The sequence below is a fragment of the Gymnogyps californianus genome, chromosome 10, assembly GCF_018139145.2.
Source record: "Gymnogyps californianus isolate 813 chromosome 10, ASM1813914v2, whole genome shotgun sequence".
Classification (NCBI taxonomy): Eukaryota; Metazoa; Chordata; class Aves; order Accipitriformes; family Cathartidae; genus Gymnogyps; species Gymnogyps californianus.
Genome location: NC_059480.1, coordinates 22,047,918 through 22,065,379, shown reverse-complemented (window position 1 = coordinate 22,065,379; position 17,462 = coordinate 22,047,918). Strand labels below are relative to the sequence as shown.

The window sequence follows — 17,462 nt, the reverse complement described above, 5'->3', positions numbered from 1 at the left end:
AAGAATTTGTAATATTTTTATGTCCTACAATAAATAACCACCCTGTGGAACTGGAAGTCCCAACATGTAAATATTATTATTAGAAAGCATTTATTTATTTACCAAGTTAATAATATTCTATGTTTTACAAACATGAATGAAAACAAACTCCTAGATGTAAGAAAAGTACATTCAAAACTGAACGTTATCAAGAGAAAGGGAAATGCAGAGAATCCCTGTTCTGGTGTGCTTTATTTCTTGGAGAGTACCAGAAAAAATAATTCAGGGATTTATAAAATTGAATTTGTGAGGGTGCTGAAGCATCTCTAGTTACAGCACATTGTGTTATAAATGGAATAGACAGAGGCTGCCCATAGCATTTATCTGTAAACAATTCTAATGTGATTCTACAGAGAAAAACTGCACTCATTTCATGTGGGACTGTATACTTGCCATCATGTCCTAATGATTTAATAATTACTTTTCAAAATCTCAAATGTAAGCTCTTAGATAGGAGGCTATTTGTAAGTACCTGAATAATTCAGCTTGTGTTGTACATCACCTACACACAAACTTTTCTTGTAAGCTAAAAAATCCTTTTTCATGACAAGAATAATGTAGTAATCTAGTTTTATCTTGTACTGTCCAGTTGTTCTCATATAAGCTCCAAAATAGTTGGAAGTTGTATTAAAGTCAATACATTTTTCGTGTGACCTGTTATTCAAGAATCTGTCAAATTCATTTTGGTCTGGTGGGGGTGACATTACATTCTTATTTGTGCTAATGTAAAACAGCATTTAACTCTAATGGCATTATTTCGATCAATAATGCTTATGTTCCTAGGCCTGCAAAGGGCTCGTAAAAATTACAGAAGAGGTTCTTTTAGAATTCATTTTTATAGTTTCTTTGCTTTAGTTTGCTAAGGCTGATTCTTTTGTTTGGAGCCATTTTACCTCTCTCAGTGGTACTGCCTGAAGTTATTAATTAGGTTTCTTACTTCAGTGTTACACTTTTCAGGTCACTGTGATGTGTCATAGAAACAAACCCATTAAGATGAATGATGTGTGTTGTAATTTCATTAGTGTCATCAATAATTTATTGCACTTTTTTGTTTAGGAGTCTGTCCTGGTTTTGGCTGGAATAAAGTTAATTTTCTTCCTAGCAGCTGGTATAGTGCTGTGGTTTGGATTTAGGATGAGAATAATGTGGATAACACACTGATGTGTTAGTTGTTGCGAAGCAGTGCTTATACTAAGTCCAGGACTTTCCAGCTTCTCATACGGCCCTGCCAGCGGAGGCTGGGAGTGCACAAGAAGCTGGGAGGGGACACAGCCAGGACAGCTGACCAAACGAGCCAAAGGCGTATTCCATACCATATGACGTCATGCCCAGTATATAAACTGGGGGGAGTTGGCCAGGGGACACCATGGCTCAGGGATTGGCTGGGCACCAGTCAGTGGGTGGTGAGCAATTGTATTGTGCATCACTTGTTTTGTATATTCTATTATTATTATTATCATTGTTATTATTATTATTACTATTTGCCCTTCCTTTTCTATCCTATTAAACTGTCTTTATCTCAACCCACGAGTTTTACTTTTTTTTTTCCCCGATTCTCTCCCCCATCCCACTGTGGGGGGAGTGAGCGAGCGGCTGCGTGGTGCTTAATTGCCGGCTGGGGTTAAACCATGACAGAGTCTCTTTTTGTTTTGTGTGGGTCACAGGCTGACTGTGTGAATTGTAAGATCAAAATAGTTAAAGATGAAGGTAGATACTTAAGCAATTAGGCCAGAGGCTGGACTTGTTGGAGGTGTAGGCTACAAAACCTATTTGTATTAAGGAATGTTTAAGTAATTGAATTTCACAGTACAAATTAAAGTTTCTTGGTATCATTATGCATGTTGTGGTCACACAGTGATATCTTGTGCCAATGAAATGACTGGGGTTTATTTTTCAGTCCATGTGTAATCTTTAATGAAAACACTTTTCTGACTTGTAAAGGCTTGGAAATAATAAACTGGACTAACCATTTTTTTCACTTGATGAAGCTTGGACAGAGATAAGAAGTACAGTTGTATAAATTGACTCTCATGAACATGCATAAAGAGAGAAATCATTTTATGCAACAAAGGGGTGACACGGCTTGCCAAGCAAAGATAAGTAATTGGAAAATATAAGATCCTGGTGAGAATTCCTAGCAGAAAATCTGAAAAAACAGGTGCCGTATAATGTTACTTATTATTATTTGCATACATAAAAATAAAAAATAAGTTCTGTCATACTATGCAATCAGCTATGCCAAAGTCGTATTACTATTGCCATACCATTGTCATATTACCACGACAGAAAGTTAAGATATTCTTTTAAATTGTGACAGCAGACTGCTTGTCTCTTTCATTCATCAAAGAATTAAGCTCTTCTCATTAGGCACTGATTTGTACCATAGTCAGGTGGGATGGGCTAGGAATACTTGTCTTTTACAGTGTATCACCTGCCTGTGGATTTGCTGTGGAATCACCTGTGATTCCAAAATCACAGCAGTCGAGTTAAACTGTACTAACATCCTTGTATGTCAAGGTAATCTATCTTTTTAGCCTGTGTGCCTTGTTTAGAGCACATTTGAAGACGGGATAGGAGAAGATCTGTTCCTATTCACCACAAACATTTTCTCAGCAGTCCCCAAATGTTCCAGTCTTCAGGTCATCCTCTCTTTAGAGTCCGATTTCTAGCCGTCTAAGTTAGTGTTGCTCTGCTGATGGTTATTGTCTTATGACATTTTTATTAGTTGACATGACCCCCAATAAAGGAATGGAGGGATCCTAATATAGATCAAGATGCCAGTGTTGTAGGCATTTGGAGCAGAATTCTAGCTCAAACTCTCCCAGCCACCAGCAACCAGGTAGGATTGTCACATGCCTCCTGAGAGTAGAAAGTAGTGTGATTATCTCTAGCTTTGCCCCTGCTGTTCAAGGGCTTTGAGGGGCTGTGGACAGGCTTCTGTCTCCCTGTGAACTATAGGAACTACAGAGGAGAGTTCTTCAAAAGCCTGGTTCTGCTTGCACTGGTCTCAGCAGGAATCCCTGAATTGATTTCAGAGGGAACAAAATCAATCCTTGCTTTGAAAACTACAGTATTTCCCATAGCACAGCCTATCCTTAGAAACCAACCAAGAATTTATCTGGTTCTCAACATACACGGTTTTCATTTACTGTGTCACAGAGGCACTTTAGGGACAGTCCATAATATAACTTTAGTCACCTTTGAGTGTAAACTGCATCGTAGTCTCAAGGAACGGTAGCATCAGCTCAGACCTGAGGAAGCAGGCAGTTGTCTTGTCTGCCGCAGTGCAAGCTGAAGAAGTTATTGCCACATCTGCTTGTTACTGTCCTCTTCATGGAGGTTTCTGTCCCCACTGAGCTGTCCTGCAAGTACTCCTAACCTGTTTCAGTCAAAATGATCTAGGTCAGTGATAACCTACTATTTAAACTATATGTAAGCTATCCTTCTACTGCAGTGTTGGATTCGAACAGTTTCCCTCCTCTGTTTAAAACTAGTATGTATTGCATTGCAGAACTCTTGAAACGGCTAGATGTATTGCTGTCAGGGAATAAAAAGCTTACCATTCCTATTGCACACTGCTGGTTTTGGATGTATACCCAATATAGGAAGGTAAAAACATAAAGACTGAAAAATTGTGTTATGAGGATAGGAGTTATTTCATATCTTTGAAAAACATTGCCCCTCATTCAAAGCATTTTTTCAAACTGGAGAACATGGCAGAAGATTGTAGATGTTCTGTGGTGTCATTTTTTGGGCTACTTCGTTACTTTTCCCCCTTGCAGGCTGGCAATTAGGTGATTCATATAATAATAAGATACACTTTTGTGTCTTGTAGGTACTTGGCAGTTTTATTACTAATTTGGACTTGCCATTGGGCCTGTTCTGTCATGCAGTTAGGTTACTAATGGAGTGTCTAAGTTGTCCTGCTTTCTTGCTGGTTTCATTCTGTGAAACAACTTCTCCCCTGCCCTGAACACCTGCCTTGTATTTAAGGATAAGGTCCTGCACCAAATCACGTGTAGCTTTCTGTTTCAAATTTCACTCACTTCTGTTTACAATCAAAGGAGCTCCTGGGTGGAGATTTATGATATTTACATGATCTTCTAATTAGGATGATGATTACACCTGGTTTTAGATAACATTTATAGCCTGCTTCAGAGTCTCATTGAAGTCACTGACTAGCTTTGAAATTCTGAGCCTTCAACACCTCATGCAGATAACATTTCCAAGGGATCAGACATTACCCTTGCATGTGTTTTTACGTGAGCCATTAAAAAGTCTTGCAGATATTACAGGAAAACACAGATTTTGTTTCATAAGGGTTTAGCTGTACGTTCCATTTATTTCCTTCCTCAAGTACGTGACATTAAAAATGGGTTGCTCTTGTTCTAATGCCACAAAGGATTATTGATGAAATAAAGGCTCTGCTGAAGGCAATGAGAGTTTTACCATTGACTTCAATGCAGCTAGAATTTCACCTCTGAAGCGTGAAATAAATAACAGGAGCAGATAGGGAAAAAAAAAAAAAAATCCATGCCCAGGGTCCACAGTAATAACCAAACTTTTTTTAGAGGGGAATAAATGGAATCCAGCTGAGACACAAAATACTTCATGAGGGGTGTGATAGGTCTAGGCTCATGATTTTGAATAAAATCTTGAATGGTCAAAGAGGAATGTGAGATTTCTTTGGCAGATTTAGTGAATGTTTCAATGTAGGTACACCTAGATCAATGAACAGATGCAGTTTACAAAGCTGTAATAAATATGCAGTTGTCTTTCAGTTTGCCATGGGTCAGCTTTACTGTGCATAATATGTATCATCTGTAAAGTGTGGCTGATACTTGCAGGGTTTCTTGATGATTTCTGATGAATTGTTTTGAGTAAAAAGTTTACCATTCTCCATTGTTCTCTTTTAGAAATATTCTTTACAGACTAGATGAAAGGACAAGCCAGTTTTCAGTACTGCTAGAGGCACTGGAGCACTGCAAACTACATCAGTCAAATGAGACCATTCAAGCAGCCTTGTCAGAGGTGCTGAACAGCATCAATTCAGCTCAGGTTTACTTCAAAGCAGGACTTGATGTGTTTGAGACTACCTTAGCTGGAAAGAAATGAGAGGATTCTCTGCATTCTAAGACGTTTGTTTACAACTTGCTAAACAAAAGTTCGACTTGGACCAGAATTTCTCTGAGGATGAAACCTTTCTCAACTTTTCTTTCAGTTGGCGCTTAAAGGTACTGCAATGCGTGTTTTTATAAATATAAAACAGTCTTTTGCACTGTTCACAGTATATCTCAAATGTCTGTTTCTGAATGTATAAAACATAATGAGAGGGAATAACACTTAGGATTTTTGGAAGGACATCTGCTGTATTTTTGTATGTAAAATATATTTTTATGACTAAGAGCTCAATCTTGCAAAGTACCGAGCACATCCTGCAATATGCTGAAGACCTGGTCTGAGACACCCCAGATGTATACCCAGGTGAGCTTTCCATGCCTGCTCTGTCGGAAAAATGTGACTTAAGTATACTCTTGTGTTTCTTGACTTCCTCAGCAAACTCATCTTCTTCCTTACTCCTTTCAGAGTAAGTAGTTGAAGGATGTGGCGTTTCCTTGGGTATCCAGCACCGGAGTTAATCAGGAAATGCACAAAACACCCTTACCAGTGCAATGCAACATCTTTACTCGTGTGGAACAATAAATACCTCAATTCTGAGAATACAGATAAACTTTGATTATCCCATTTCTGTACGAAAAAGAGTTGTTTTCTCTGGTAATTCTTGGAGAGATAATTTTTGTGATGATTTCAAATGATTTGAAATGTTTGAATCAGTAGTTACACTTGTACAAAAATACTTTGAATCTTTATGTTAAATAAAAGAACTGCCTAGTCTTATAAGGCTACAGGCCTTATGAGCTCATGCATTACCAAAACAGCCCACTTCAAGGTCTCCCTAAATTTCCAGAGAGCAGTAAATGAAAACAAGACCTCAAAGTTCTGGGAACATTTTTGGGATTCCACCACTCGACCACACCACCCACTATTCCAGGCTGGATCATTCCATCAGTAGTGCCTGACATATAGGACCGGGATTGTTGTCAAAAAAGCACAAGGAAAACGTAAGTTCATTCCCTACTGTAGAACCAGGAATTCGCCTCTGAAGGCACAAGCTGATGAAGCATATTGCAGGGCTAAAATTCAAATCTGTTTTGGTGGAAGCTTCTACAGGTGGAAGCCCTGTACAAAGGCTGCAATCACACCATTACCTTGTTGGCCTGAAGTAATCTGTGAATGAAAGGATCAGGAGGTTCCATGTCCTAACCTCTAAGGGGATGATATACACACTTGAGAATTGCAGGTCTTAATAATATAAACAGTTGAAATTGTTAAGCCCTATTGGGTTTAGAGTTTTACAATCTCAGATGATTCTGGGGTTAGAGCTTAAAAAATTAATTTTATATAGATACTTAGAATTGAAATATAATTTATTTGATGTAAACGTTAAGTGTATTATTACCCAGTTTGCCATGGAAACATTACAGAAACATTTCAAGTTGCAATAAAGATGGAAAAAGTATCTGTATTAATGTAAAAAAATTGCCTTCTGGAAAATTTCAAAGTGTACAATTTGGTGAAAGACTTTTTAAAGTGCGTGTTCACGTAGCAAGAAATGAGAGTTGTTTACAGATCCGGGTTTGCATTTCGAAAAGTCCTTGGCAAATGGGCCTCTATTAGCAATGACCCGGGACTAGGTGCATACAGCTATGCTGTTGCTACATTTCTTTGCAAGTTATTATCATAACATGGGCAAAAGCATCCCGGGTCTGACCAGAGGCAGGGCTATGCAGTTGTACAGCTACAATCAAAGTGGGAATATGTTCAACATCAGTCAGTGTGGCTGCATGAACTTAGACATGACTATCCGTTATCTTCACTTGGGATCTGGTAGGCAAGAGTATATGATTATTCTTTTGCTAATGCTGGTACCAATTCTGTTTACTGCAGAGATAATTTTACTTCTGAAGAGTAACGTTTTTTCTGATACTCTAATGTTTTTTCATCCCCTTGTTTCCATAGTTTTTATTATTGTAATACTTAAATGGTTGGAATAGCCACGTTTGATTTGTATGTTTATTTTGTGATAGTATTTGGAGATGTACTGTGCCCACTACATTTGAATTGTATTTTCTGATAGGGACCACTCTTCTAACAGTTCGTTTAGTTGCACATCTTCTTTACAGTGCTGACTCGCTGTGGAGCCAACGTCTATGGTCTTAAATGATATAGGGTCAGGTGCCATTAAGAGACCAAAAATAGAGATTAACACTTCCTTTAACTCTGCCAGGTGAATTTAATAACTACTTCCTCAGTCTTAGTATGTATGTTCCACCAAAACCACCTCTAATATAACCAACGTGTACTCATGCAAAATCGGTGAAATCTGTTGGGAAGAGTATCCCTCATGTATGACTTCTCAACCAAGTAATTCCTCACTAAAACATGTATCTTGTTTTCTCACTAATGTCCTTCTATAACCACTTTTAAAATAGCAGACTTCAAAGTACTCCACCACTATAAATGCCTGTCTATTCTAGAGACAATCATATATTCTTCTTGGTGAGATGGATCAGATGAGCTATTTAGGGACTTAAATGCATTGATTTCAATATCATCTCACACTTCTAGATCTCTGTGCTTTTATTTCAAATGTTCAGATCTTACATATAAGCGAGTGCTCAGTGATAATATTGGTACCATTATCGCTTCAGAAAAGGCACTTTTGAGCCATATCCTTCCATTGATTTTTAAATCCTACCTATTGACTTCAAAGAATTTATAGCAAGTTAAGGTCCTAAATACCTGGTGTGTTTCTAACACAGAATTTTTGCCCAGCCAGCTGTGGAACATCAGCCAAAGGAAGGGATTAGTAAATCATAGTAGCTTACCCAGATTGAATTCATTCCTATATTGGGTTGAAATAAATGGAGCGCCCTTAAAGGCAGAAGTATGTTTGCAAATTGCCTGAATGATACTAAAAATTTGTTACCTTTCCAGAAACATCAGCTGCCAGAGACAGTACAACAAATGCATTGATTGCTAAGTAATCTAGAGTCATGCTCACAGTGACCAGAAAATCCCTGCAGCTTGCAATATTTGTATGGTGAGACAGTTGATAATAAAAAGCTAATAAGATTTTATTAGTGCGTATTTTAAAGAGTCCATAAAGAAGCTAAAGTACAATCAACTCAGATGAATAATAAGTACATGGGAGCTGGATTTTGAGTACTAACCTTAAAAAAGGCAGTGAATTGCTTTTATCATCCAAGAAAAACAGTATCTTTACGAATACGCAAACACACAAATACGCAAATGCCTTATATCTTCAAAACATTGTACAAACACTAATTTACTTGCAGTGATATGATACATCTGCATAAACATAGATGTAAATAATAGCTACATGAGAAAATTAGCAAACACTTTGCACTGCTTCACTTACCTTTCAGGAAAGTATTTCAGTCTAGAGGTCTAAAAGAAGGCACTTCAGCTGACCTCAGTTCTTGCAGCAGGAGGTGGGGAAAGGTTAAATCTCTCAGGTATCACAGAAGGGACTTCTGGAGGTCATCTAGTCCAACCTCCCTGCTCAAGCAGGGTCACCTAGAGCCTGTTGCTCAGGTGGGACTATGTTCAGATTACTTTTGAATATTTTCCAAGGATGGAGATGCCACCACCTTTGTGGGCAACATGTGCCAGTGCTTGGTCACCCTCACAGAGAAAAAGTGTTTCCTTCTTCTGTAGATATAATTTCTCCAAATCTCTCCCTGTATTTCTTAGTTGTTAAATTATTGTAATTGGTTTAATTGCAAACATTCAAAAGATAACCATCATTTCATTCAGTGAAAACTCTTGGCCAAGGTCTCCAGGATTTCACAGTTACTATGTTGCAAAGTTTGTATAAGGAGATTTGTCCTTCAAGCCATGGGGTTTATTTTTAAGTTGTAGAGACTAATGTCTTTATCTTTTGAGGTCTTTTTGTATGGTCCCTGGTTCCCAGCCACAGGATTTCTATATACATTAAGAGAGTGATTGAGAACAAAAGATGCATTAGAAAATGCAGCGAGGAAATATACCCATCAGCATATGCATAGCTATGTGCTGTGAATGTATGTATTTTAACCAAACTTTGGGAGCTCAGTGCAATTCTATGACTTATGCAGAAAGTTAGGCAAGATAATTGTATGGGCCATTCTGGCTTTAAAAGCTATTAAATACTATAAACATAGTTATGTCTGGGCCTATATTCTCAACGGAGCAGTTAAGAGTTTCCTCAAAAGCCTTGTGTTACAAGCTGTTATCTGTGTTACTCAGAAATGGGTACCTCTGACATACATTACAGTTGCTATCTCAGGAAACAAGCATAGTGTGGAATATGTTCTTTCCCTTTAGCGTTCTATAACATTTTAGCAGTATTCTGCCAGTCCCAGGAAGGTGAGTGATAGGAAACAAATCTCATTTTAAGATGCCTGGGACCTGAGTTTTGAGAACGGTTAGCCTTATACAGCACTATAAATGTTCAAAACTTAGTAAGGTGTCTTCTGTTGGAGCTCTGAGTCTACAAAACTTGGGATAGAGACTCCAGTATGGCAAGTAAATGTCTCAGAAATACAGAATACACAATTAGTTACTGTCTATTAAAGGTTAAATTAATGGTAAAAATTAGTTGCCTACCAATGTAGGGATAGGATTTCATCACCCCGGATAGTTTTTGGTGGCTTTACCTATTAGAGTTTCTTTTCTCCCTCTGCCACCATCTTCTCCAACCCCCTGCATTCCCTGCATTCAACGTCTCTCAGATCCTCATGCCATGTGATGACTTCCCCCATTCCTCACCACCTTTTTCTCAGTCATTCCCACTAGTTTTCTGTCTCCATTCTGGTTCCTTATCACTTCTTAGTCATCCCATTAACTTACCAACTGCCACTTCTTAGTCTCCCCTTTAATTCGCCAACCGCCAAGTTAATCCCCCTCTTTTCTCCCCCTGATCTCAGTCACGCCTTTTGTTTCCCATCCGGTTCTCAACTCACCTCGCTTAAGTTTAGATTCTTATTTCTGGTACGGCTGACCATAATAAAGAGCTGAAAGTGATGGAAAAGTGCTGCTCAGATCCAAATGGATCCAATGGATCCAACTATAAGGAGACATCATCTGTTAAATTCAAAGTAGTCTCTTCTGAGTATGTGCAAACAGCAATTTTTCAATTATAACTTGATTGAATGGAAGCAGATTTTCTTGGGGCCTGCAAAGTATTTTTTCTTATCTTCTTTCTCTCTAATGTCTGGACCAGGAAATTCCCTCAAAAATATCAGTGTAGGCAGCTGATAATCTTGAAAGTTTTGAAATAAACTTTTTGAGGTTGGATGAATAAGAAATGATAGACAAACTTAATCAGAGTTGGTACTGCCTACTACCTGCCTACAAAATAAAATAAGCAGTATGTAAGCACGTAATTTTTTCTGACCTTGTGTATGCCATCCAGTACCTTTCATTACATGATGGCTACATACAAAAGTTATGTGTGTAAATATACTGTATTGCAGTGTTTTAAATGATAAGGACCATATGCACAAACCTGTGCACATATATATGCACACTTGAACCTAGGAAGTGCCTAAGAATAATGAATATTCATCTAGGAAGCAAAGGATTTAAGAATATCTAAATTAGACTGTATGTTTACTAAAACTATGGTGCTATCAAGCCTAACATTTTTTTTTTCCTAATTTTAATCCCATTGCCACTGGTTATTTCTACTATTGCTCATACACACTCATCATAACTGGAGAATATGTACACTTGTAGATTTAGATTTATTGAAAGATTATGTTTCCCCTTAGGCTTACTGACTTGGTCTGGTTTTTTCAGCAGGATTGACTTTACCATGACTGCTTATCAGGGTACTATTCCACGTGAGTGAGGTCAGCAGAATTTGGCCACTATGGAATTTCCCAAAAGATTTGGTATCAGAATATTGTTTATTTGTATTTAGTCTATTCTCTTTAATCTCTCAACAAGAAAGAGTATATTTTTCAAAAAATGGGCGGGAGTCTCTTGGTCAATGTTAAGTAAACCCACAGGGCAGAATATAAATGTGTATGTACAAGTGATGTATTATAATCTAGTATTAACTTAACAGTTATTATAAATGTTGACACGGATTAATGTACACATTCTCTTAGGAGCTTCACAGATTGGAATTAATACAAGGGCTTAATTTAAGACATGTAATCAGAATATAGGCATGGAACAACTTTTTTTGCTGTGTAAATGTAGTATATGCTTACTCGTCTGCCTAATCCATTTGGTTGAAAAAGATTAGGGTTTTGTTTAAGCTACTTTCCTCTGATTTCTTTTCCAACAAGCCTTTGAAAATGAAGTCTTGCTCTTTATTTTTTGTTTAAATGTGTGCTGCCTTTAGTGTTTCTGGAAAGCTTATCATGTGTTAAGACAGCGTAACTTCTTCTTGTCTGATCATTACTGGATTATTTGATAGAATTAAAAGTGGTATTTCAAAGCATGGTCTTGGGAAGAAGGTCCTTTACTGACCAGTTAATGTATATGATATTATATGCTTGAGTGGCTGCCTTTACCATGCAGTAGTATAAGTATGCAATATGATGCTTTGAGACATTAATTTAAGAGGACAAATTTTTTTAATAGCATTGCAGAGACCTGCTAATTTTCCCCCATTTGAAACTGTGCTCTCCTGAGCATACTGGTGATATAGCAATGTAATACCAAGTTCTCTTAGCACCTGCTACAAGCTCTTACTACAGGTGGCACGTTAGGGGGTTGTCTGAGCTGTCAGTGTATTTCCACAGTTTTTAATTAGTGTCTCTTGTAGCCCCGCTCAGCTTTTATGTAGCACAGTCCTGATACTGATCTGAATGACACCAAGGTGAGACGGATAGGTCTGACTGATGTGTTCGCTACAGAAACTGCTGTTGCCCCCTATCCTTAAAAAGTTAAATATAGTGCTTGGTAAGTACTTCCCAAACTTCTGGTGTTTTCAGTCTGCATACTGCGGATTCTGAAAAAGTACTGTAACACTGAGGTTTTTTCATGCAGTCTCATTTCCTGTTCTCAACAGCTGAAATGTCTTGTAGTCTATGAATCCACTAGAGGACAAATAAGGAGATGCTTAATATTTCATACTTAAAGCAGATAAGATGAATACAAATTCTCTTTGTTTTCCCATTGCAGTTTATGCAAGTTAATATGTGACATACTCTTATCACATATATTATGATTTGGTATTCTGAGACAGATGATTGATTCCATATCCAGAGGAAGTATAATGAATTCAGGGAACGCTTCACATTCAAGTATCTTAACCGTTTGCATACAGTGAGAAAAAGCACAAGTGAAGATACTTGGAACAGATACTTTGCGGGGTTTTAGTACAGGTCTGGAAAATAATATTCTTCTGCGTAAGGCCAGATTTTAGCATTGCGTTCATGCCTAGCTGCATGGTAATGTATTGTATGTCCTCAGTCCTGTACCTTTGAGGATTAATGCTCCAATGCTGTTATCAGTGATCATGTTAGTCTCAATACAAACTGGTATTTTTATGTTACGTAACACCTTACAGAGTTTACCTAACCGAATGGAATATGCAAGTATTTCTGCCTTTTGTATGCAAAAGAGCAGCTGTCAAGTTGCGTTATCTTTGTCAAGCTTTGACATAGAATGTGAGACGCCTGAATGATGACTCCTTCATTCCATCTACTTCTAAATTTTCATGCAGTAAAATCAAGTTGCCACAACTGATAGCTAGTCAGTTCAGAATATTAAGTAACTAGGTTTTTTGACCATGCAGTAATATCAACTTGATGCAGTGATTCCTGGAAACCAATAAATATCATGTTATGTGGAAATGTGCAATGAAAGGTTGATTTTTATAACACATTATAGAATGTTGAGTCTGAATAAAATAGCTTATTTGCAAAATTAGTTTACTTTGTATCAATTTGTACTTTTATAACATAGTGTAATAAAAAGGTAACATTGGCCATTAATGTAAGTAGATTCTACGTACTTTGATTAAGAAGCACATTTTACTGGTTTGTGCTATGCATATGATTTTTGCAGTCCGTGAGAGTGTTTGTACAGAAGGCACTGTGGACTGGAATTCAGTAATACATTTTGTGAAACTGGTTGTGAATTAGACAATGTTTTTTCCATAGTTACATTTTTGTTAGAAATTAAACTGGAATATGAAGATGTGTATAATGTACATTGCACTGAATGATTTGGAATTATATTCATTTGCTTTTTTGTTGGTTTTACTTTCTTTTTTTAATTGGTTCTGCCAGTGAGCTGTAACATATGTCTCTCAAGCTGCTGATTCAGTAACAGGGATCCCAGGGCATTAAAATATAATGGGAAGAAGGAAAAAAGCAAGGAAGAAAAAAAATAGCTAGACAGAACCTCAAAACCTGGGATGTGATAATTTACTGACAGGTAAATTTTGAATTATCCGCTTTTTTAGGTGCTGGTATATAGAAGGTCCAGATATTCAGGTAATTGGTCTTTCAGGTAGGAAGAAACTGTCCCTGTATGTTTTTGAGAATCAAGAATTTGAAAAGTAGATAGAGACTTCGGATCAAACTCAAAGTATTCAGGATGAGACTCTTAAAAAAAAAAAAAGCTACTGAACCACCTTAATGCTGTCTGAAGAAATAGACCAGTCAGTTTTGAAAATCTTGATGATATGTAATATTCAGATTATATGAAATTCAGATGATCAGGCTTTTTTCCTGTAGTTCAGAGGTTCTGAAATTATAAGGTGGTTGTTATCTCATGGAAATATGAATTCCATGTTTTGCTCCAAGTATATGAGAACTTGGAGGCTTTTCTGTACTTACGAAGCACTTGAGAGGTGTAATGAAATAGTTTCATTGTAAATGAATGTGTATTTCCAAATTTTATTTCCATTTTGTGTAGGTTTTTTTTGAAACTGCTTTCCTGTTCATCATATTAAAAGGAAAAATAAAAGTGATACCTTGTTAATATTTTTAATCATGGCTAGATCATTAACCTAGTTTGATACATTAGCTCCATACAAAGTGCAGCTCTGACTAGAATCTCATGTAATGTTAAAGACTGATTTGTGAAACATATTCCTTCAGAATGTTTCCTTTAAGCCATGTAAACTTGTGCCATGAAAATAAAAGCCAACTGTATATCAACAATTTTATACAAGTATCTGATTTGCAATTCCTGCTGATAGATCTGTGGAAGTCAATATTACTGAAAAATGTCATTGAAACTAAACGTTCTTTGCCTGGGTATCAAAATCTTCTCCTGTGGCTCTGCTTAGGAGATTGGACCGTTACCGTCTTTCACTGAGTATCTATCTGAGCAAGAATTTTTTTTTTTAAAAAGCATATTTAACATATAAGCATTCCAAGTAGTCAGGCTTGGTATAGACCAGATTTGTCCAAGAGAATGGCAATATAACCAGTCCTCTCCACTGTTTTCTTTAACCTTGAGATTGCTATGGTGTTTCTTGCACCTGTATTTCTCATCAAGTAGTAGCATAGAGATCCATGTGGGAGTGGAGTCTATAGGATCATGCGATTATGAAGACATTTGCTTTTTATGTGAAGTGCAGGTATGGTAACCATGCAACTGAAGTAATGAATAATTTGACGCTGTCACAGTGAAGTGTTTATATACTGGGCTGATGAGCAGGAAGGGAGTAGAAACAGATTCTGGCCAGTGGTAGCTGCCTGATGGGGCCAACAGTGGGTTGAAAGTCCTAAGAGTGCCAGAAGTGGGCACTGGGAAAGGCAGATGCTGGTAAGACAATTCTGTTGCACCAGGTACCAGAAAGCACACAGTGGAAAGCTGGCTCTTGGCCAAAGAACTCTGATGCCAATTTAACCAGCTCTGAATCTGTTCTGAATGTACTGCAGACCAGTAGGAGCAGTTCAGCCCCACACTGATCTGCTTATTTTGGAAAGGGCAAGGTATGAAATAGCTAAGTCTTTTAACACTAGAAACAGTAGCAAATCCTGTCTTTGAAAGAGAAACTCAGGGCTTTGTAGTTAGTTTCTTCCATCAGAAGAGAGTATAAAAGTGACTATGAAAGTGGTGCTGTGAGCTGAATCAATTTTGAGATACTTAGTAACAACAACTGGATCACCATTTTCTCCCTAACAGGCAAGAAGCAGAATGGGTGATCCTAGGACTGGGTAAGATAAGCTGGGTCTAAATATCTAAGTTTAAAAAGCCTTAAAGCCTCTGTTGAGGGAAATACACAAAGGCACCAAAGCAAAGATTTCTTTCAGTACAGTGACCTTGAACGGTCCATTGACCTTATTTCTAACAAACTTCAATCTCTTTCTGCTTTTAGTCCTCCTCTCAGCTGCAGAGGCTCTGGGCTGTATCTCAAGTGTTGTAAACCAAGATCGCTCCTTTGAGGCTGTCAGCTTACATCAAGTGAAGATCTGACCTGCTGTTTGTATCTCAGCGTCAAACAGATGGAAGCATTTTCTGACATTGCTTGACTATCTCATTTCAAGAGAAATCTAGTAAGGTTTCTAGCCAATGCCTCCAATTCATCTTTGGTATATTTGAGCTGAGGTCAGTGCTATGCCAGAGATGAATTATCCCATTGGGTTAAGGGTTACTTTTCCTGCGCAAAAGGAACACACATGGGAACTAATACCATGCCGATATTTACTTCGTTTTAACATGTGTTGTTGGTTTAATAGCAAGTATTGTACTTAAAATTGGACCTCTCCCTTAGACAAAGTTACCTGACATCCCTTAAGAATAAGCTGCTTTTATACTGTGTAAGACAAACCAATTTCATGCAGTATCCTTCTGTATTCCTTAGCTGTGATTAGAGAGGAAGATGATGAGCACAGTACCCTATCATCAGAACTGTGTCACACTATCTTCTACAGGAAAAAGGGAGAATGATGGACAGAGATGTACTATAAGAGCTGAAACTACAGAAATATGAAATATAAAACTTAAAACAGTAGAAGTGTTCACATGATGTTGGTTATGCAATTTTGAATGAAAGTTAAAGAACTAGTATCTTAAGTGAAGCAAAATGGGTAAATATTGTGTCAATATTGAAGAGACAAAATGGCTGGGAAATGCCTTTGCTTTGATAGTATAAACCTGTGGAGGTTGTTACAGAACACACAGGGAAAACCTTAGGGTTAAAAACTGGTCTAAGTCCAAGTTACATGGATATGTGTAAGTTGTAATGTGAGAGAAGGTGTACTGCCATATGATTAGTCAGACGTTGAAATGTCTAATAACTATCAAAAAGGAACTGTTATATTCCAAACTGGAATATGGCATCCAGAGAAACAAGGAAAAAGGAGATTGCCATCTGCATCTGCCACAAACAGGTTGACATTTCTAACTGTATTTCTGTGTTTTTCCTCTGAATAATAATAGAGCTCAGTGTAAGAATTCATGAAGATGGATTTGTCTCTAGCCTGGGTGACAGGCAGGTGTTTGTCAGCGTGGGACTATATATGAAAGATGGGCAAATTAGCTGAGTAAGTTTCCACATATGTCATGTGTCACTGCATTTCCTAAAGTGAAAGATCACTGCATTATCTAAAATGAAGATGCAGAACTGTGATGGGAGACCTTGATATGCAGGTGTTACTTATACAGTGAGCATGAAAAATTAGCTTATACCCCCACGCATGAAGTTCACATTTTCAAATTCTAGGAGGATGACCCTGTGATGAACACTGACTGAGTTCACTTTCAGGACTGTGCCATTCATAGAGCGCTTGTCACGCTCTCCTAGCACAACATAATCAGGGCCCTATGAGTGAGTAATAGCCTTGTATTCATAGCAAGGCAATTTATTATCCTATATGTAAAATGACAACTTCATTATCATTCACTATTATAAAATAGCAGGGAAAGTAGCAGTTGAAATAAAAAGGCAGCTTTTTAAATAATTCTTTTTACAGTACGAAAATCCAATACATAAATTCGCGGCATGTAACATTTTTATTAATCTGTGAAGAATTTAACTTGATGTTCCATGGCATACTTCACTGACGCTTCATCATTAGATTTAGAGAGAAAAATTTGTAGTGACTGGTTGCAGCATCGTGGGGGTTTTTCAGCCAGCTATGCACCTCCTAACTGTGCTTTTTTAGATTGGGAGAATTCTGCCTCATTTGCTGGCCGTCCAAGGAATTGACTCTAGGCTGTGCTATTTGATGCAGCTTTGTAAACTAACTGCAGATACTTAGTTCTGGTCACAATACAGTGCAAAATATTTGACAGGTGATTGGTCTTCTCATGGTTTTTGCTGTTATTTCCATGAGGCCTTCACCATCCATATGCAATAAGCAACTGTTTATTTAGCT

The 17,462-nt window shown here is 37.5% G+C and overlaps 1 protein-coding gene across 1 annotated transcript in view; it reads left to right on the top strand.

Moving 5' to 3' along the window:
- NAALADL2 (N-acetylated alpha-linked acidic dipeptidase like 2) overlaps positions 1 to 5,154 on the top strand; it is a 324,485-nt gene extending 319,331 nt beyond the window's left edge. Inside the window, exon 15 of the mRNA XM_050902673.1 lies at positions 4,956 to 5,154. Within this exon, the coding sequence (XP_050758630.1) occupies positions 4,956 to 5,154 (199 nt within the window). The remainder of the gene's footprint in view (positions 1 to 4,955) is intronic.
- The last annotated feature ends 12,308 nt before the right edge of the window (positions 5,155 to 17,462 follow it).